Source organism: Mesoplodon bidens, assembly GCF_964165515.1.
Source record: "Mesoplodon bidens genome assembly, chromosome: 19".
Classification (NCBI taxonomy): Eukaryota; Metazoa; Chordata; class Mammalia; order Artiodactyla; family Ziphiidae; genus Mesoplodon; species Mesoplodon bidens.
Window position 1 is genome coordinate 20,815,290 of NC_138179.1, and position 20,537 is coordinate 20,835,826.

At 56.9% G+C, this 20,537-nt stretch overlaps 2 protein-coding genes across 5 annotated transcripts; both read left to right on the top strand.

The window, feature by feature from the left end:
• Nucleotides 1-111: 111 nt before the first annotated feature.
• Nucleotides 112-15,293, top strand: CAMTA2 (calmodulin binding transcription activator 2). 4 transcript variants are annotated; one of them, XM_081218726.1, is made up of 22 exons: nt 112-244; nt 1,530-1,624; nt 1,843-1,946; nt 2,326-2,393; nt 2,476-2,611; nt 3,196-3,282; nt 3,543-3,696; nt 4,044-4,178; nt 4,717-5,657; nt 6,384-6,510; nt 8,204-8,338; nt 9,998-10,113; nt 10,716-10,900; nt 11,202-11,280; nt 11,422-11,644; nt 11,827-12,128; nt 13,189-13,385; nt 13,639-13,822; nt 14,028-14,099; nt 14,401-14,588; nt 14,773-14,847; nt 14,947-15,293. In XM_081218726.1, the coding sequence occupies exons 2-22, from the start codon at nt 1,594-1,596 to the stop codon at nt 15,008-15,010; spliced, it is 3,603 nt and encodes a 1,200-aa protein (XP_081074852.1). In that variant the 5' UTR covers nt 112-244; nt 1,530-1,593; the 3' UTR covers nt 15,011-15,293. The 4 variants fall into 4 exon arrangements, with proteins under 4 accessions (XP_081074852.1, XP_081074853.1, XP_081074854.1 ...); XM_081218727.1 differs by having other exon boundaries at nt 3,211-3,282; XM_081218728.1 differs by lacking the exon at nt 3,196-3,282.
• Nucleotides 15,294-15,354: 61 nt separating this feature from the next.
• On the top strand, nt 15,355-20,262 carry SPAG7 (sperm associated antigen 7). The gene is made up of 7 exons (XM_081218751.1): nt 15,355-16,067; nt 18,542-18,609; nt 18,846-18,934; nt 19,055-19,139; nt 19,391-19,480; nt 19,580-19,736; nt 19,851-20,262. Exons 1-7 carry the CDS (start codon nt 15,983-15,985, stop codon nt 19,958-19,960), a joined length of 684 nt encoding a protein of 227 aa, XP_081074877.1. The 5' UTR covers nt 15,355-15,982; the 3' UTR covers nt 19,961-20,262.
• The last annotated feature ends 275 nt before the right edge of the window (nt 20,263-20,537 follow it).

The following is a 20,537-nucleotide window of genomic DNA, read 5'->3' on the forward strand; positions in this document are numbered from 1 at the left end:
GGGACTTCCCGGCAGTCCGTCCCTCCGCCTGGCTCGGGGCCCTGGAAGCCAAGTCCCTCCAGCCAGCGCCCCACCCAGCGCCCTACGTGTGCTGACCCCAGGTTCCCGTCCCGACCCCCATCCCCTTAATTGGGAGGCCCCGCCCCGTGCGCAGTGACGTCGGACGCCGCTGTCAGCCGGCGCTGGGGGGGGTCGGTGTGGGGTAGAATGGCCGCTGCCGCCGTCACCCGCGGGACCCCGGGAGGTAAGAGCCGGGGCCTCTCGCCTGCCTCTCCGCCCCCGCGCCAGGGGGCGCAGCTCCACCGGCCCGGACGTTGCGCGCCGCGCCGGGGACCACCGGCCCTCTCCCGGTTCGCCCCCACTCCCCGCTTCCGTCCTCCTTCCCCGCGCCAGGGGGCGCAGCTCGGCGCAGGGCCCCACGGCGGACCTGCCGGGCAGTACCGTCCCGGGGACCCCCGCACCCCGGCACCCGCACTGCTCCTTGCCCGCCACGCGTCCGCGGACTTTGCTCCGCATCTCCTGCAGGACATCCCTCCGTGCGGGAGGGAGGCGGGACCCTCCCACCTCGGAGCGTCTCCGGGGACCACCGCCCCGCCGTGGGGGGGCCGCCCCCGGGCCCGCTTCGCACCCTGGCCGGCTCCCCATCCCGAACTGCGCACCTGCGCCCTAGGGCGGAGTCCTTACCCCACCCCAGGCTCCAGTGCTCACAGCCGAGCTCGGACGGGCCTCTTTCCCCTCCCCATCCCCGGACACCTGGTGGAGCCTGCGCTGAGAGCATCCTCCAGCCTCCATCTGTTCCCCCAGGAGGGTGGGGGCTCAGGCTGGAGCCAGAGTGGTAGATGGGCTAGAATAGGCCTGGAGGCCGAGGGAGGCAGAGGCTTTGGGGAGAGAGGTGCGGCGGGGTGCACAGGGCGGTCAGCCTCAGGGTGGAGGATGGGTTGTCCTGAAGGTGGGTTGCTGGGTCCTGGCGTCTAGCCCAGATTCAACCAGGCCCTGACCAATCTGGAGGGAAGGGTGTAGGTTAAGATCAGTTGTCAGATCTGCCCTTCACCTTCGAAAAAATCAAATAGAGAAGTAACTCAGGGTGTGTCTTCTAAGGCCTAGCTCTCCACCCGGACTTAGATCTCCTGCCCTCCCCCCAGCATCCAGGCTCTCATTTGCCAAAGCATCCTCCAAGAACCGGATGCTCTGAGTCCCAGCCCCAGGACCTGACCTCACCGTAGCCCCAGACCCGCAAGAGCCCAACGCCAGCCCAGCTGGCCTTCTCCCCTCCCCCACCCTGCCGGTCTCTTCCTGATTACTCTGTTCTGTTGTGTCTCCCACTCGTGTTGGTTCCTGGCACCATGTCTGGGTTCTCCCAATCCTCCATTCCCTGGCTGTACTCTGACATCATAGTCCAGCCCCTTCCTCTCGCTTCCTCATCTTTCTTAGATATCACGACCCAGTTCTGTACCTGGTCTCCCACCTCATCCTCCTCATCCTGGATAGTGTGCAGGCTTCTGCCATGACCTTGTTCTCTCCCATCCCAGCACAGACTCCCCCTCCCCCCGGCCCCTCAGGCCGGGGGTGACCTTGCCCCCTGGAGCCCTCACCATGAATACCAAGGACACCACCGAGGTTGCTGGTGAGTTCACAATCCAGGTTCCCAGTTTGGGCACAGCCTTTTTTTCTCCCCAAGTGGTGGTGACCTTCTAATTCTTGGATCCCTGCTCTCCTTGTCATCATTTCATCCCACCCTCCCACCCCGCCCCGCCCCATGCTCTGGATTTGGCCCTTTTCCCCTGGATTATCACAGGGATATCAGGAGCAGCACCCTAAGTCCTCCCTTCTCATCCCCTCTAGAGAACAGCCACCACCTGAAGATCTTTCTACCCAGGAAGCTGCTGGAGTGTCTTCCTCGCTGTGCGCTGCTGCCTCCAGAGCGGCTCCGGTGGAATACAAACGAGGTTGTCTAGGGCGCCTGGGGGATTAGGGCGTAGCAGGGCCTGGTGGGCTGGAGGAGTGTGAATGGGGGTCTTGCTGTGCCTGTCGACATTCTCTAGGCTCTTTGAGGATCATAGGAGAGGTATAAAGCCCTGCATCTTGTAGTAGCTCGCTTCTCCTTGGCATATCCACCTGTGTGAAGATACTATCTACCACTTACAAAGTATTTCCTACAAACCAAGCACTGTGCTCAGTACTTGTCCTGCATTATCTCATTCAGTCCTCCAAGGACGCTGTAGAACAGACGCTGTTGTTATCCCCGAGGTATAGATGGGAAAGACCAAGAGGCCAGCCTGAGACTTTGGAAAGGGGACACCCACCTGAGTGCCTCTTCTCCTGCAGGAGATTGCATCCTACTTGATCACCTTCGAGAAGCATGATGAGTGGCTATCCTGTGCACCCAAGACAAGGTGAGAAATTTTGTGAAGGTGAGGTGTGGCAGGGGTCCTGGGTTCTGTACACAGAACTCGAGGCCAATCCTTCCCTCCTCAGGCCTCAGAATGGCTCTATTATCCTCTACAACCGCAAGAAGGTGAAATACCGGAAGGATGGTTACCTCTGGAAGAAGCGGAAGGACGGGAAGACCACCCGAGAGGACCACATGAAGCTGAAGGTCCAGGGCATGGAGGTAAGCGAGGCCTCCAGCTCACCTGCCCTGGTCCTCCTTCTCCCCACTAGCTGGGTTCCAGCCCTGCCAGGGCTTGGTGACATTCTCTGTCTACCACCCTCCCAGTCACTCTTCCCTTCTCACTCACTTTGGATCTGCTAGGTGGTTGCTTAGCCTACTCTCTGCTTCCCATTTCCCTCCATGACCCAATTCTCCAGGACTTAGGCCACACCTCCCTCTGGAGGACACAGATGCCCAACCCCCTTACTTCTCTTGCATTTCCTGCAGGGGTCCGAGTACTGACCCTCTAAGCACAGGTTTCTCTTCCCTCAAATCATTGCTCCTCATCTTGGATGCGTTGTTGCCATGCCCTCTGATTTTTGGATAGTTCCATATGGCAAATCTGGTCCTTGTTGTAAGGCCCTGGCCCCACTGTTCCCTCCTCTCCGTCCCAGGGTGACTTGGGGTGCTGGGATTTGAAAGGTGTGGGGAATAGGTGGGGGTGGGTGAGGGTGAAAGAGGAACTGGTGGAAAGATTGGGATTCCTGCAAAGGGACTGAACAGAGGAAGAGTTGGGGAGCAGACTAGCCCTCCCCCCACCCCAGCCTGTCTCCTGGCAGTGTCTCTATGGCTGCTACGTTCACTCTTCCATCGTCCCCACATTCCATCGGCGCTGCTACTGGCTGCTCCAGGTGAGGATGGAAGAGCTCAGGGAGACAGAGTCTACCTGGCTCTTGGAGGGAGGTGGGGGCCTGCAAGAATGAAGTGGAAGGATGACTAGGTACTGAGTGGGAAAAGGAGACTGGGAAGAAGAGAAAGGGGTTTGGGGATGGAGAGAGCCAGAACTTGGGGGGTGAGGTTGGGGGTGCCTGGGAAGAAAGTGAGGACTAGGAGGCTGAACCCCTGGGCGGCAGGACCCCATAGCACTCTGCGTGTACCTTTGTGCTCTCAGAACCCTGACATCGTCCTTGTGCACTACCTGAACGTCCCAGCCCTGGAGGATTGTGGAAAGGGCTGCAGCCCCATCTTTTGTTCCATCAGCAGCGACCGTCGAGAGTGGCTCAAGTGGTCCCGGGAGGAGCTGTTGGGACAGCTGAAGCCCATGTGTAAGGCAGCAGGGCTAGGACAGCTGTCAATGGGGAGAGTGGACATAGGGAGCTCCCAAAGGGGCCAGGGTTCTATACTCAGGAGTCTGTGGGGTGACCATTTCCCCCCAAGCCAGGAGGGGTCTTTCCTGGGTGGGTGGGTGGGTACCAGGGTCCCTGGTGTGATCTAAGGTGTTGGAATATGGAGGGCAGCTGTGAGCTACAGGTCGGAGCTGTCTTGAGGCTGCTGGCCTCTGTTCACCTGGCCAGAAGTCTTAGAGCATCTCAGGTGCTTGGAAGAGCCATCAAGGTTCCCTGGTGACTATTTTGTGGGGGTCCCACAGCACTTCCCCCCAACTCTCCTCTAGTTCATGGCATCAAGTGGAGCTGTGGGAACGGGACAGAGGAGTTCTCTGTAGAGCAGCTGGTGCAGCAGATCCTGGACACCCACCCAACCAAGCCTGCACCCCGAACTCACGCCTGTCTCTGCAGTGGAGGCCTTGGTTAGTGACCCCTGACCTTGGAACCCTCCTCCCTCCTAGTGTGCTGCTCTTTCTCACACCAGGGGGATGGCTGGGATTTGCATGCTTATTTGCATGTCTTTTGCATGTTCCAGAAAGATGGGCCAGATGAGCAGAGGCCTTCCCATCTGCACACTGCCCAGTTCCTTTTACTTGATTCCTGGAAGCCCAGGCTCTTTATTTGCTTTCTTCATATAGCGGCTCCTGGCCACCCTAGCACCACCACTTACACACAGGCTTAGCTTTATTCTTAGTTGGTACCCACTTGGTTCTGTTCTCTTGTCCTTTTTCTGTGCCTTTACCTATTTCTCTGAGCTATTCCCCCAAGCCCTCAATCCTCTCCTGTGGTGCTTCTCCAGGGGGAGGAGAAATATTTCTGCCGCCTCCCAGTGGCCATAATCAGTATGACACCTCTGGTATTTAGTGACATCTCAGGAAATGCATGAAAGCTTTCCAGTAAGGGAAGGCTGGAGAAAGATGTGTCGTATCCCTTCTCTCCCCACCACCCCTTCCACTGCAGGTTCTGGGAGCCTTACCCACAAATGCAGCAGCACGAAACACCGCATCATCTCTCCCAAAGTGGAGCCCCGAGCTTTAACCCTGACCTCTGTCCCCCATCCCCATCCCCCTGAACCCCCTCCACTGATAGCCCCACTTCCCCCAGAGCTCCCCAAGGCACATACCTCCCCATCTTCTTCTTCCTCTTCCTCCTCTTCCTCCGGCTTTGCGGAACCCCTAGAGATCAGACCTAGCCCTCCCACTTCCCGAGGGGGTTCTTCGACAGGAGGCACCGCTATCCTCCTCCTGAGGGGACTGGAGCAGCGAACTGGGGGCTTGACGCCCACCAGGCACTTGGCTTCCCAGGCCGATCCTAGGCCTTCCATGAGCTTGGCTGTAGTCGTAGGCTCTGAGCCCTCTGCCCCGCCAGCTCCTCCCAGCCCTGCCTTTGACCCGGATCGTTTTCTCAACAGCCCACAGAGGGGCCAGACATATGGAGGAGGGCAGGGGGTAAGCCCAGACTTCCCTGAGACAGAGGCCGCCCATACCCCCTGTCCTGCCCTAGAGCCCGCTGCTGCCCTGGAGCCCCAGGCAGCTGCTCGGGGTCTCCCTCCACAGCCCAGAGCAGGCGGGAGAAGAGGAAACTGCTTCTTCATTCAAGATGACAACGGTGGGGAGGAGCTCAAGGCCCAGGGGGCTGCCCCACCTGTACCTTCACCCCCTCCTTCACCCGCACCCTCGCCTGCCCCCTTGGAGCCATCAGGCAGAGTAGGAAGAGGGGAGGCCTTGTTTGGAGGAGCTGGCGGGGCCAGTGAACTGGAGCCCTTCAGTCTTTCATCATTCCCTGACCTCATGGGAGAGCTCATCAGTGACGAAGCTCCGAGTGGCCCTGCCCCAGCCCCCCAGCTCTCTCCTGCTCTTAGCACCATCACAGACTTCTCCCCAGAGTGGTCCTACCCTGAGGTGAGTCTCAGGCTTCTCTCCTCCCTCCTGCATCCCTCTTACCCCGTGGTCTGTGACCTAGTTTCCCTCAGTTCCCACGGCTGCTTAGTTCTCTTCCCAACCTCTGTTTTTCGTAGAGTGTAGCTCCTTTTCTGTTTTCATAGGCCCTCTGACTAACCCTTTCTCCCTCCCTCCTCCTTCTACCTGTGAATTGTGATTGTGTGAGTCCCTCAAGTGTCCCAGGGGACTTCATTCCTTGGTGACTGTTTCACGGGGTGGGGTGGGGCCGGGGAGGGACTGGGACGACTCAGCCTGGAGAAGAGAAAATACAACTAGGATGTGATCACAAACTTTGGGAAGCTGAAAGCCTGTGTTCAGCAGTGGAGAAGTTCTGCTTTTTGCTGCTCCAGAGAGGGAAAGCAGGAACTACAGTGGGGGTCCAGAGGGAGCCTGAGAAAAGGACTTCCTTCCAGTGACAGCTATCTGCGAATGGGTTGGTAGCCTTGGGGGAGGCAACGAGTTCCCCATTTCTGGCAGATTCAGGTAGAGGACAGGAGTGTGGGAAGAAGGGACAGTGGGTTGAGTTCCCTCTACTGGGTCCTGTCCAATCCCTGCACCCCAGACCCAGGAGTGTACAGAGGACAGTAGATACTCTCTCAGGGTCTGAATGAATGAATGAGTGAGTGAGTGAAGGGATATTCAACAGAGAGAGCTCCAGTCACACTGCTCTCTGACTTCCGTCTGCAGGGTGGGGTCAAGGTGCTCATCACAGGACCTTGGACAGAGGCCGCCGAGCATTACTCCTGTGTCTTCGATCACATCGCAGTGCCAGCCTCACTTGTCCAGCCTGGTGTCTTACGCTGCTACTGTCCTGGTATGGGGACTGGGAATGGTAGGGGAAGGGACTAAGATAGGACAGTTAGGACTTCCAGGAAGCACTGGAAACAAATGTGTTGGGTTGTTCCTGAGAGTGGAAGGACCTCATCCAGTCCGGGGGCTGAGCCCTGTAGTCCGCCAGCAGGCAGATGACTCTGGGCTTAGGTGTCAGAAGGTCTAGTTCTGGCCTAAGAAATCTACTTTTTAGCTGACTGGTGACCTTGGGTAAGTCTGTTCCTTTTTTAGGTCCTTGGCCTCCCCTCCTGTAAGGTTAGGCATTTGACCCAAGTCTCTAATGTCTGTCCAGGCCCTCTGGCCCCAATCCAGGGAGTTCTTGGGAGAATGAGAAGGGAGAGATGTTGGTCTCCTCCAACCAGTCTTGGGACTGAAGGACATTGGCTTCTAGACCTGTGCTGTCCAATATGGTGGCCATTAGCCACAAGTGCCTATTGAAATGAATTAAAATTAAATTAAATATAAAATTCACTTCTCTTTTTTTTAAATTAATTAATTCTTTTTTCCTTTGGCTGTGTTGGGTCTGCGTTGTGTGCGGGGGCTTTCTCTAGTTGCGGTGAGAGGGGGCTACTCTTCGTTGTGGTGCACAGGCTTCTCACTGTCATGGCTTTCCCTTGTTGTGGAACACGGGCTCTAGGTGCACAGGCTTCAGTAGTTGTGGTGCACGGGCTCAGTAGTTGTGGCTTGCGGGCTCTAGAGCTCAGGCTCGGTAGTTGTGGCTCACGGGCTTAGTTGCTCCGTGGCATGTAGGATGCCCTTCCTGGGCCAGGGCTCGAACCTCTGTCCCTTGCGTTGGTAGGTAGATTTTTAACCACTGTGCCACCAGGGAAGCCCTAAAATTCACTTCTTCCATCACACTAACCACATTTTGGGTGCTCAGTGGCCACATGTGCTAGTGCTACCCTATTGGACAGTGCAGATGCAGAATGTTTCTGTCACTGAGGAAAAGTTCTTTTGGACAGCCCCGGTCTAGATGTCATTGCCAAGGCTCATCTCTGCCCTTTTGCCACCAACTTTGCCCCTTACCCGGCACTCAGCAATGTTGCTGTGGGACCCTAAGGACCACTAGAGTGACAGGTTGACAGCTTTGCTGTCTATGAGTGTGTCCTCCCCCAGTCTCAACAGCCCTGTTCAATGGTGGATTTCAGGAGAGGGGCTGAGACCAGAGAAGCTAGGAATTGGGAGTCTCAGCTTCTGGTCTTGGGGCCAGGGCCTGGTGGTTTCATTCTCCAGGCTATAGACATTGAGACCCTGGGAAAGAGCTCTTATTAGACCCTGTTGGTGAGCAGATAATTCCTTTCCTGCATCTTAGTAACAGGGTTATGACCTCTGGACCTTGATCTTGGGGAATCAAGAGATTTCACCACCATCAAGTTGTTTCTAAGTATAGGTGTTTCTGGATCCTCTGCTTCTATACCTTGGTGCTGAACAACAGCATCCTTAAGTACAGGGTCTAGAGTCCAAGGGGTCTCTGGCCTATAGTAGGTATTAAGTTCTCAGATGAAGGGAACCCCTCCCCAGTTAGTGCCAAGGCCACTGAAGCCAGGAGCCTCTGGGGCCCACAGCAGGGGGAGTAGGGGAGGTAGATGTGAAATGATCACCTGTGACCCTGACACAGGCGGTCAGAGAAAGAGCCCAGGAAAGAGAGCCCCCTCCCTGATCCTTGCCCTCCCCAGCCCATGAGGTTGGGCTGGTGTCTTTGCAGGTGGCAGGGCGGGAGGGACCCCTTTCTGCTTCTGTTCTCTTTGAGTATCGAGCCCGCCGATTCCTGTCACTGCCTAGTACTCAGCTTGACTGGTTGTCACTGGACGGTGAGTACCTAGCCCTCTGACCCCACAACCTTTGAGCATGTCATGCTCCTAGACCCCTCAGGACTCAGGCAGCCACTGCCTTGCCCCTATTTTACTACTCTTCCCAGCTCCTGCTTCATTAGTCATTTCTGAATGAGGCAGCAAACTTCCTTCATCTCCTCTTCCCTGTAAATCTTGGAGCCAGCTTTGTCCCAGTGCTTGTCCTGTCCTCTGCATCTCAAAGGATGGGGGGGGGGCAGCGACAGGGTGTAGAGCAACATACGTGGGATAAACATGAGTGTATATATGTACCTAAACACGTATTTAAACTTTCTTATCATTTTTTCCTCTAATCATAAAGATAAGCATTTATTATAGGAAATTTTGAAATTACAGAAAAGCACAAAGTAGAAAATGAACATTGACTATAACATTGCTCAGTAACATACAGCACCTTTAACATATTTTCTTATACAGAGGTGCACATACATACATGTGTATGTGTGTACGTGTATGTATTTGTTTAAATCCAGAACTGTGTCTGTCCCTTTTACTGGCTATCCCTCCTGTGGCTTTCAGAATTGTTTCTCTCCGCATCTGCTTCTTTCTCAAGGTTTGCTTGTCTCCGTCTCCTCCTGTCCCTATCTAATCTGTGCTTTACCGTCTCTCCTGTGGGTCTCCTGCCTCCCTCTTCTTTCCATTTCTCCTTGGACCCTTGTCTTCACTTCCCGTCTACCTTATCGCCTGTTCGGTATGTCCCCCAGATCTCCTTTGCGCTTTCTCTCCTCTCCTTGTTTATCTCTTCCACACTCTCCTGTCACACCTGAGTCTCTGCTCATCCCTCTCCACCTCCTCCCCACTGTCCCCTCTCTACCTTCATGCCCTTCTGTCCTGGCATCTCAGAACATACCCAGCCTGCACCGGTTTCTCTGTTTCCCCATGGCTCTGACCCCCTCCTGCCTCCTCTCCTTGTCCTTGTGTGATCGCAGGAGGGAACAGATATAGCTTGGGACGTGTGCATGTGTGCGTGTGCGTTTGTGCATGGGGTGGTGGGGGGAGGAGGAGGAATGGACGTGGCCATCCCTCTCTGTCACCTCCCCTCCCCGCCATTCTCTTTGTGGACAGCTGCGGGGGGCCAGGAGGAGGGGGTGGTGCTTCTCAAATCACAGTCTCTGAGCTCTTTGGGGCAGTGGTTAACAGAGAGGAGGGACCCTGGAGGCCTTGAGCCCCAGCCCACTACAGAGGTAGTGTCTGGGGCAAGAAGGGACAGAACCGTCACCTGGGAGAAGGCTGGGAGCGCGCGCGCGCGCGCGCGCGCGCGCGCGTGTGTGTGTGTGTGTGTGTGTGTGTGTGTGTGAGAGAGAGAGAGAGAGAGAGAGAGATCTGGGGCAGCTAGGGCTGGATTCTCTGTGGGGAGTCCTACTGTCCGTGTGTCTTGAAGGACACAGTCTTGGTTCTGGATTCAGGTCCTAGGTCGATGGATAGTATGAAGACCCCTAGTTTGAGGACTGGTCCTGGGGGGCTGTATTCAGGTGGGTGGGTAAAGGGCCGTTGTTTGGAGAGGAAGAAAGGATATGCTTGTGTCTTCACCACCCAGACTCTGGAACAGGGTCCAGTTTTGGTGTCCAGGGCATCCCCTAGACTCTGCCCACTAAGCCCCCCATGTCCACTCCCTCTCAGACAACCAGTTCCGGATGTCCATCCTGGAGCGACTGGAGCAGATGGAGAAGCGGATGGCAGAGATTGCAGCAGCTGGGCAGGCCCCCTACCGGGGTCCTGATGCCCCTCCGATTCAGGTACCTCCACGAGGAGGGCACTCGACGGTAGGGAGCAGGGGGAGGGTCTTCCTTAGAAATAGGCTCTAGTGTGTGACTCCCCTCACTCTCCAGCCCCAGCCAGCCCTCCTCCCTGTCCCTGACGCCATCCTGCTCCCACCCCCGCCCCACGGCAAGACTGGCTATTCTGGGCACCCTCTTGGCATGACAGGCTTCAGACTATTTCTGGCCTGAAGGAGGGTGGAGGTGAGGGAGAGGGTGGGGGAGGGGATCCAGGGAGTTGGGGCTCAGTGCTCTGGGGGTCCCAGGTCTCGGGAGGGAAGAAGGCTGGGAGAGGACTCTGAGTTCTGAGGGGGAGAAGTCATCTGTGGATATGGCACTGATCTGAGCCAAAGTGAAGGCACAACATGGGCAAGTGGGTGTGAGGTCTGGCACCTGAAGGAAGCTGCCTGTGGGTGGGGGTGGGGGACACCCAGGAACTTGAACTGGGAGGACTGATGGGCCATCAGAGATCCAAGTGGTGGGAACCTAGACTGGGACGTGTGGGGAGAGGGCAGAACTGGAAGCTGAGAGGACAGGCGTGGGGTGGCTAAGGTCTCTACCTAAGGTTGTGTGCACCACAGGATGAAGGCCAGGGGCCCGGGTTCGAGGCACGGGTGGTAGTCTTGGTAGAGAGCATGATCCCACGCTCCACCTGGAGGGGTCCTGAACGTCTGGCCCATGGAAGCCCCTTCCGGGGCATGAGCCTGCTGCACCTGGCTGCTGCCCAGGGCTACGCCCGCCTCATCGAGACCCTGAGCCAGTGGCGGTGAGCCGGGGCCGTGGGTGCAGGGCGGGGGTGCCCAGGGACTGAGGAGGAACTGGAGTCCTGCCATGGGAGCTGGGGTCACTGTGGAAAGGAAGAGGGGCTGGAAGAGGGTTTGCACTTGGGGGAGTTTTAATGTCCCCTGACTTACAACGCTGACCTCTTGACCTCCTTACATTCATTAATCTCTTTGACTGCTTATCCCACTGACCTTAGTGCTTCCCAGTCCCTTCGATTCTGAAGTTCCTACCGGGCGCCCTTTCTCCCTGACTGGACCCTGTTGTCCCTTTCCCAAACCCTCCAGGAGTGTGGAGACCGGAAGCTTGGACTTAGAGCAAGAGGTTGACCCACTCAACGTGGACCATTTCTCTTGCACTCCTCTGGTGAGGATGCTGGGTTCCTGAGTGCACGTGGGCAACGGGAAACAGGAACGGTTCTTCAAAGGGAAGATCCTCTGAGGGATACAGGGAAGGAGTGAGGACGGGCCCCAGGCCTCACCTCCACCTCCACCCTCTTCTCCTCAGATGTGGGCTTGTGCCCTGGGCCACCTGGAGGCTGCCGTGCTCCTTTTCCGTTGGAACAGACAGGCACTGAGCATTCCCGACTCTCTGGGCCGCCTGCCCCTGTCCGTGGCTCATTCCCGGGGTCACGTGCGCCTCGCCCGCTGCCTTGAGGAACTGCAGAGACAGGAAGCTTCAGCTGAGCCCCCGCTTGCCCTGTCGCCGCCCTCCTCCAGCCCAGACACTGGTGAGGGTTTAAGAGGGGACCGTGGGTGGGAGGACAGGCCAGGGGAAAGCCAGAGGGTGGGAGACAGAGTGCGAGAAGAGGCGGCGGGGATGGGAAGGTAAGAGCAGCAAGGCCAGGGAGTTTGAGAGCAGCAAGGGGGCAGGTGGCGCCTTCTGCCCTCACCCCCTTCCCTCACCTCGCAGGTCTGAGCAGTGTCTCCTCGCCTTCGGAGCTATCAGATGGCACTTTCTCCGTCACATCAGCCTATTCTAGTGCCCCGGATGGGAGTCCTCCCCCTGCTCCTCTGCCAACCTCTGAGATTACTATGGAGATGGTCCCAGGCCAGCTCTCCTCTGGTGCCCCAGAGGCCCCCCTACTCCTCATGGACTATGAAGCCACCAACCCCAAAGGGCCCCCACCCTCACCGCCTCCTCTCCCACCGGCCCCAGATGGTGGGGCTGCTCCAGCGGAAACTGACAGCCCACCAGCTGTGGATGTGATCCCGGTACCACTTATGCTGATGGAATTATGAGGGCTAGAAGTAGAGTGGGGCGCGGGGTGGGGTGATGCCGACCATTCCATGAAACAGAATCAGAGTCTGGCTGCAGTTTGGGAAGAAGGGGCCATTTACTCTCATTTAGGGACAGGCAGGTTTATCCTCTGCTTAGCTCCTGTCAGAGCTTGTGACTCAGGAGTCATGAGGCATCGGGGGTTAAAAATTCTGGGGAATATCTTCAGTTAGAGTCGGGTTGTAGGGGTTACTTGTTGATCCACGAAGGGACACGGTTCTTTGGGAACGAGAGCAATGGCAGGGAGTGGGGAGGAGTGAGGAGCAGAGAGGTTGGCAAGGTGGAAGCACCTGGCAATGACCTGGGGCAAGGGGGCGGGGGGGGGAATGCTTGCACAGGGTAAGAGCTAAGAGAGTCTTGTGGAATGAATGAACACATGAGAGAGTGAATCTTCAAGTGCAGCAGCATACTCCTCCACTAGGACTGGGGACATATCCGCTTTAGAGAGGCTAATGGATTAACTGGGTAGCACTGGAGTACAAAAAATGTAGACAGCTCCACAAGGTAGGCTGCTTTATGTGTGGCCAGCAGGAAGTGCTGCAGGCTTCAGGCCTGGAGCAAAGGCAAGGCTGGAGCCATTATAAGGTGTCATGTGATTGGCAGGCTCTGAGCTGATTCTTGGAGAGTGGGATGGGGTGGCGGGCATGGCCAGGTCTGTGGGAGCTGGCATGGGGCAGTCAGCCTGGAAGGGTAAGCCCTTCATTTGCCCAGCTCCTGAATCCCCATGTGGTATATGTCCTTCCTAGCCTATGTTTTCCATGCCTCAACACAGAGGGCTGTACTCCTGAGTGGGACCTCAAGAAGTATAAATGAGTCTGGAACACTGGCGGAGAAAGACAGGGTTAGCAGGGACAGCCGTCCCTGAGGCCTCATCGTCTGGTGCTGAGAGGAGGAACAAGATAGGAAGTGGACTGACGCTACGGCCTTGGCCGGAACAGGCCGGAACAGCTGGCAGTCGGGGCTCCTCGAGGCTCACCCAGCTTCTCCTCCATCCAGGTGGACATGATCTCACTGGCCAAGCAGATCATTGAAGCCACACCAGAGCGGATTAAACGGGAGGACTTTGTCGGGCTGCCTGAGGCCGGAGCCCCAATGCGGGAGCGGACGGGGGCTGCAGGGCTCAGCGAGACCATGTCCTGGTTGGCCAGCTACCTGGAGAATGTGGACCATTTCCCCAGCTCAGCCCCTCCCAGGTGACCAGCTCAGGACAAAGCCTCCAGATCCTTCTTCAGAGGAACATGGGAGGGAGGGAGGAAGCTTCCTCATGGCCAGGGCTCCATCCTGGCTCAGGCCCCAGAGCCTTTGAAAAGGGGATTGGCACTGGCTGCTGAGTTCTGAAGTCACTCTGCAGGCTCTGCTGCTGGGGCTGTGCCTTCACAGCAGTCTCCAGGTGGGAGAAGAGGGACTGCAGATGCCCCATGGCCTCTCTTCTCCCTGTCCCTGCAGCGAACTGCCCTTTGAGCGGGGTCGCCTGGCTATCCCTCCGGCACCTTCCTGGGCAGAGTTTCTCTCTGCGTCTGCCAGTGGCAAGATGGAGAGTGATTTTGCCCTGCTGACCCTATCGGATCACGAGCAGCGGGAACTGTACGAGGCAGCCCGAGTCATCCAGACGGCCTTCCGAAAGTACAAGGTCAGGGGGCTGGGTGTTTCAGGGGATGAATTACACAATCTTGGACAGGGAGATTATGGGTTCCCAGGACTTTGGGAGGGACAACAGTCATCCACACAGGCCTGGGATGGGGTGAAGGGTCGGGGATCCCAGGCAAGTCGGAAGGTTAGGTCAGATGCCCGTTAGGTGGGCAGTTAAGTGCTGAGACCTCCTTCTCTCCCCTTAGGGCCGGCGGCTGAAGGAGCAGCAGGAGGTAGCAGCAGCTGTGATCCAGCGCTGTTACCGGAAGTACAAGCAGGTGAGACGGTCCTCTCTTGAAAGCATACCCGCCAACCCACACCCACACACACCCATTCCAGCCCAGAGCATCCAGAATGCTGCCGGAGCCCTAACTCCCCTTCTCTCTCCACAAGCTGACCTGGATTGCACTTAAGGTATTAGGCGTGAGACCTGGGTGTGAGGTTGTCTGTGATGATTCAGCCTTTCCATGAGCGTGTGGATTAGAGAAATAGACTTGCATCAACTGAACTTGGGGGTGACCCTCAGGGGTTTGGGTCTCTGTCCACTTCAGCCCCTGCCCCTCCTCCCCACTCCTGCAGTTTGCACTCTATAAGAAGATGACCCAGGCGGCCATCCTGATCCAGAGCAAGTTCCGAAGCTACTATGAACAGAAGCGGTTTCAGCAGAGCCGCAGGGCGGCGGTGCTCATCCAGCAGCACTACCGTTCCTACCGCCGCCGGCCAGGGCCTCCCCACCGGCCCACGGGCACCCTGCCTGCCCGCAACAAGTACGGCGCTAGCCCTCCGGCCCTTCGGCCCTCTCTGCCCACCCACTGTGTCCATGCCCACTGTCCGTGGACTCCCGACTCATCAGCCTGCCCCCCTGCCTTTACTTGCCAGGGTCCCTAAGGGGCGGACGGCAGGGGATGCCTGAGTGTCGTGTGAGGTCTCATCTTTTCTTTCTTCCACCAGAGGCTCCTTTCTCACCAAGAAGCAGGACCAGGCAGCCCGGAAGATCATGAGATTCCTGCGGCGCTGCCGGCACAGGTGCTGCCCTTTCCCTCACTGGATTTGGGCCTGCCCCCTCCCCCACCCCATCTCCCCGATCTGCGGGTCTCCTCTGACTCCTTCCTTGTTTCTCCGCAGGATGAGGGAATTGAAGCAGAACCAGGAGCTGGAAGGGCTTCCCCAGCCCGGACTGGCCACCTGACCTCTCCACTGCCTTTCTCATCACCCTGGGGGCCGCTTCTTGCAGTCTTAACAGGGACAGGGCTCTCTGGGGGAGGGGGAGCCCCCCCTGTCGGCAGCTTTCCCGTCACTTCTCTTGGAGCCCGTCCTCGGTCTCCACCCCCTCCCCCTCCGAAGTGCTGAACTCCCTTTCCCACCCCCGGCTCCTTCTCCTCTTCCCTCCGGGTCGTGCCCCCCCTCTTTTAGTCCCTGGCTCCAGAAGACCCACGCCCCACATACCTGCATCTTCAGCTGTGACCTCCGGAGCCCTGCCTGCCCCTTCTCCACAACCCCCTCCCTGCCTGTACCCACCTCGGCCCCTTCCTGACTTGCCTTATTTATTTGTTCGATGCGTCTCTGAATGTATCCGCCTCGGTCCCACCTCTGCCTTCGCTACGCGCACGCCCCTTGTGTTTCAGGGCTGACCGTGCCCCCACCCCGACTCCGCATGTCTGCGTCTGTCTCCTCCCTTTCTGGCCCTGTCTTCCCCAGTCACCCCGACCGACTCTGGCCACCAACCTCCGGGCCAAAGGGGGGTGTATATAGGAACGCGTTGCGGAGTCCCGCCCCGTCCCCGAGGGGAGGGGGCTTGTACATAATGTAACATACAGAGTATAGTGAAGAATCTATTTAAGGCGCCGCAGGGAGGGCTGCACGGCCGGGCTTGTGGCTCCAGGCGCGGCGGGGGCCTCCTGCCGGCTCCACGAGCACTTTCTACTTGTGCATGGGCTTGGTTTCTACGAATTGCCATTAAACATCGCTGCACCAGCCAGCCTCCGGCCTCTGTCTGCGGGGGGCGGGGCCTCGGCCGGCGGGAGGCTGCGGGCGCGCTGGGCAGGGATCTAAGCCGCGCCGGGGCGGGTGCGTGGTTTTCCGCCTCCGACGTGTTTCCGGCCTTAAAGGCATTTTGCCCTTCCCTTTAAGACGCGCCGCCCCCCTCTCAGTCACTCCCAAGATGGCGGACCTACTGGGCTCCATCCTGAGCTCCATGGAGAAGCCACCCAGCCTCGGTGACCAGGAGACTCGGCGCAAGGCCCGAGGTGAGGATCCCAAATTCACAACCGGCTTTCTTCGCCCGGTTCTCAGGACCGCACTCCTACCCTTTTGGACGACCCCGCCTTCTCAACCTTGAAAGACCCCTCACGGGCCCCTTCAGAGACCCCCCGAGTCCCTAAAAGGGGTGCCAAACCGCCCGCTGTTGTTAGCGGACGATGATTGGCTACCTGAAGCCCAGCGCCAGGCCCCTGGCTCGCTCTACCTTGGCCTTCCGCAGTCCTTGTTTTCAATTCGCCGATGGGCCCGCCTGTCCGCCGGTGGCGTGCTCTGATTGGTAGGCTGCCTTCAACCCCACCCAACCCCTTGGTTTTCCTCGGCCCGCCTTCGGATCGGAGGGGGGGTTGAGTTCGACCGCTCGGCCCCGCCCACCTCCTGGCGCGCGAGTCCCTGAGCCTCGTGCCCTTCCGATTGGATTCAGGACACACCCATCCGCAGTCCTTTCTCCCCTATTGGCCACCTCAACTTAAAGGTCTACCTATTAAGTTTTGTTCGACCTTCCTCTAGCCCACCCTACCCTCAGCACCTCTAACTGGGTCCTTTCGGCGCTCTTATGCCCCTCCTACTTGGGGCCGCCCTCCAACCTTTCTCTCATCTGTCCCCTTAAATTTCCGAGCTCCCCGGGCGGGTCGTGAATGTTGATTGGAGGGATGAGAATGCCCTTACCCGGTCCGATTGGCCATGGTCTCCCCGCCTGTGTTCTCCGAGTAACTTCCCAGCAGGCGGCTCAAGTTGGGCTGCAAGCTTAGGGCGCGGCCCGCCGGGTGGTACAGGCCTCTCTTGCTCGCTTTGCGGAGTGTGAATGAGTCTGACAGAATGACTGACTACCTTGGGGAGGACACCGGCTCCCCACCCGTCCGAGGGAGGCCAGGGCTGCCTGGGTGCCTTCAAAGGGCTCAAAGGGCTCAAGCTGCTTAATATCGTACTAACATCCATATTTACTGAATGGTTGCTAGGGGCCAGGGTACCCTCAAGGAGCCCACAGTCTGGAGCATCGATGAAATGCGCATTGATGAAACGATCACACAGGAGTTTAATAACCAACTTTATAAGTGCTCTGAAAGAAAAATAACTGTTATGAGAGGGGCTACCTAGGGGTCCTAACCTAGTCTGCAGTGGGCTGAGATGTGAAGAATAGGTAAGTCAGTAAGTGAGAGGGGAGCACAGTGCTCCAGACAGAGATTTGAAAGCTCTGAGGAAGGAGGGAGCATAATGGGACCTGGGAACGGGAATTATTTAACACCATGACTGACTAGGTGGGTTCACCAGCGACCGTTGACAGACTAGGAAGCTGAAGTTCAGAGTTTAGTCAGTTGCCTGCCGTTACACTGTTACTAAGTGGTGGGGTTTCAAACCCATGTGTGACTTTTAAGGCTACGTTCTTAACCATAGTCTTATGCCACCTCCTCAGATGCAGAGAGATGACTCATAAGCCAGTTCGAGAACAGTCAGTGGCCAGTATGGGGTGTGCTGATGGTCAGAGCCCTTGGGGTGGGAGAGAGGAGAGCTCCTGAGCTGTCGGGGCCCTGGGGCCACAGAGAGTAACTGGACAGGAGATGAACAGGGTCTGTAGCTTCTAGGAGCCCATAGTGGGGTAGGGAGGACAAAAGTCACACTCGGTTAGCTCTCAGCACATGCCGTAGTGGGTGTCTGAACCGAATGTGCTTGGGCCCCAGAGGAAGAAGTGAGTAACTCTGACTCATGGTGGATCTCAAAGTTTGCAAGAGGAGGAAGAGCATTTCAAGCAGTAGGAACAACATGTGCAAAGACGTGAAGTGATTAAGAAAATGGGAAGAGGTTCAGTGCAGCTGAAGGAATTCCAATCCTGTGGAAGAAGTGGGCCTTAAGGATATAAAGAATTTGAAATGGCGGAAGAGAGAAGAGGGGACAGTGAGACCCAAGGGTAGGGAGTTCCCTTTACAGCTCACCTCAGACAGCTACACCCCCAAAGGAGAAGAGTGTCAGACTGGCCATTTCAGCTTCATCTTGGCTGTAGAAGTAAGAAGTGGGGGTGTTACACAATATAGGAAGTTAAATAATTTCCCCTTCCCTATGCAGACACTGAGATGATAAGCTCCTTGAGACCAGGGCTTGGTTTGTTCTCGTTACCTCCCCAAGTGCTTTATAGTTCTTGGTATGTCGCAGGCATTAAATAAATGTTTGTTAGTTGGTTTCCCCAGTAGGTTGGGAAACAGGGTTGAGCATGATTCTAATCTTTGGTGCTCCCACTAAACTGTGAGCTCCTAAAGGGCAAACCTATGTCTTAATCCTCTTTGTACTCCAGGTCCTAGCACAGTGCCAGGTATAGAGGAACTATCAATAAATGCTTGGCAAATAAACAGTAATCCTACCTTCCTAGCCTGATACCCTCCCAGTGGAAATGAGATCCCTTTTGAAGCCTTACAAACTCTCCCCACCCATGCTTCCACCTCGGCCTCATGCTGCCATTTCTCACCCCCAGAGCAGGCAGCCCGCCTGAAGAAACTACAGGAGCAAGAGAAACAGCAGAAAGTGGAGTTTCGTAAAAGGGTGAGAACAACTGGAGAGATCAAAGACAGCCTCAGAAAGGACTTCCAATAAGTTAGAATTGGAAGGTTGAAGAGTCAGTTTGTTTGGAAACTGTCTTGAGAGAGGTGAAACCCGGAAGCCAGTGGCACGGTGGCTGGGAAAGGCGTGGGAGGCCAAGGCCTGTTGGCCCGGCAGGGGAGAGGGATATTGGCGTGGGGCCATCATCTCATACCTTCTTCCCTTTTTCCTTTACCAAGATGGAGAAAGAGGTGTCAGATTTCATCCAAGACAGTGGGCAGATCAAGAAAAAGTTTCAGCCGATGAACAAGATAGAGAGGAGCATACTGTGAGTGTCTCTGGGTGGCCAAGGAGGCATGAAAGGGCCAGACGGGAGAACCCTCCAGAGGAGGGCGCTGGGCCCCTTCGTGGCTCTACATAGTCTTTCCCCTTTGCTCCCCCTTCCCAGACACGATGTGGTGGAAGTGGCTGGCCTGACATCCTTCTCCTTTGGGGAAGATGACGAATGTCGCTATGTCATGATCTTCAAAAAGGTAAAAGGGGGACCTCCCTGGTGGTCCAGTGGTTAGGACTCTGAGCTTCCACTGCAGGGGGCACGGGTTCGACCCTGGTCGGGGAACTAAGATCCTGTGTGCCACGCCGCACTGCCCCCCAAAAAAAGGTAAAAGGCCTGAGTTCCCCGCTGTCTCCTCTCTCCTTTTCAGCCTGTGCCCCACGCTGGGGGAGAGGAATGAGATGAAACATGTATGTGGAACCTTGACCCCATCATCTCCTTCTTTCCCAGGAGTTTGCACCCTCAGATGAAGAGCTGGACTCCTACCGTCGTGGCGAGGAGTGGGACCCCCAGAAGGCAGAGGAGAAACGGAGGCTGAAGGTGAGTTATGCTTGGCAGTCCCTGGGGTCCTGCAGCCCCCCACCTGGGAGGGGTTGGGGTCAGGCCCTGAGCTCTGGTGCCCCACCTTGGCACCCCTAGGAGCTGGCCCAGCGGCAGGAGGAGGAGGCAGCCCGGCAGGGACCTGTGGTGGTGAGCCCTGCCAGCGACTACAAGGACAAGTACAGCCACCTCATTGGGAAGGGGGCAGCCAAGGATGCGGCCCACATGCTACAGGCCAACAAGACCTACGGCTGTGGTGAGGCCACAGTGGGGGCTGGGAGGGCAGGGGAGAGGAGCACAGGATGGGGGGAGGGGAGGGAAGCCGAAGCACAGGGCTCCTAGGCCCTCCCACCCTCCCCTCTGCCCCCAGTGCCTGTGGCCAACAAGAGGGACACACGCTCTATTGAAGAGGCCATGAATGAGATCCGGGCCAAGAAGCGTCTGCGGCAGAGCGGGGAAGAGTTGCCACCTACCTCCTAGACACCCCAGCTCCCTGGGGCAGGGCAGAGGGCAGGGAGGGACGAGGCTGCTGCTATTAGAACCCATCCTGGAGCCCCACCTCTGAAGCACCTCCTAACAGCTGTCACTCAGGCTGGGGGAAGCAGGTGTTTGATTTGTCACTGTTGGAGCTTGGATGTGTGTGTGTGTGTGTGTGTGTGTGCGCGCACGCGTGCGTGAATGTACAGGTGGGTATTTAATCTGTATTATTCTCTGTTCTCCCTGGAATTTTCTTCCCCATGGGGCTGGGGTTACTTTACATTCAGTAAACACTGTTTGACCCAATGTCTTGGTTTGTTTGAACAGAGAAAGGTGGGTCCTGGAGAGGAAGAGAAACAATTATAGATTGAACAGTATAAGATTGTTTTTGTGGGCCAAAGATGGTGAAATATTGGCACTTTTGTAGAAATTTATAAGAGATAGTATTTTAAGAGCACAGTCACCACAGCCAAATGGCCTAGGTTTGGATCCTGGCTCTGCCAGTTACTGTTACCTTGGTTAAAGTATTTTACCTTTTTGTGCCTCGGTTTCCTCACCAGTAAAATGGGGATAATGTAAC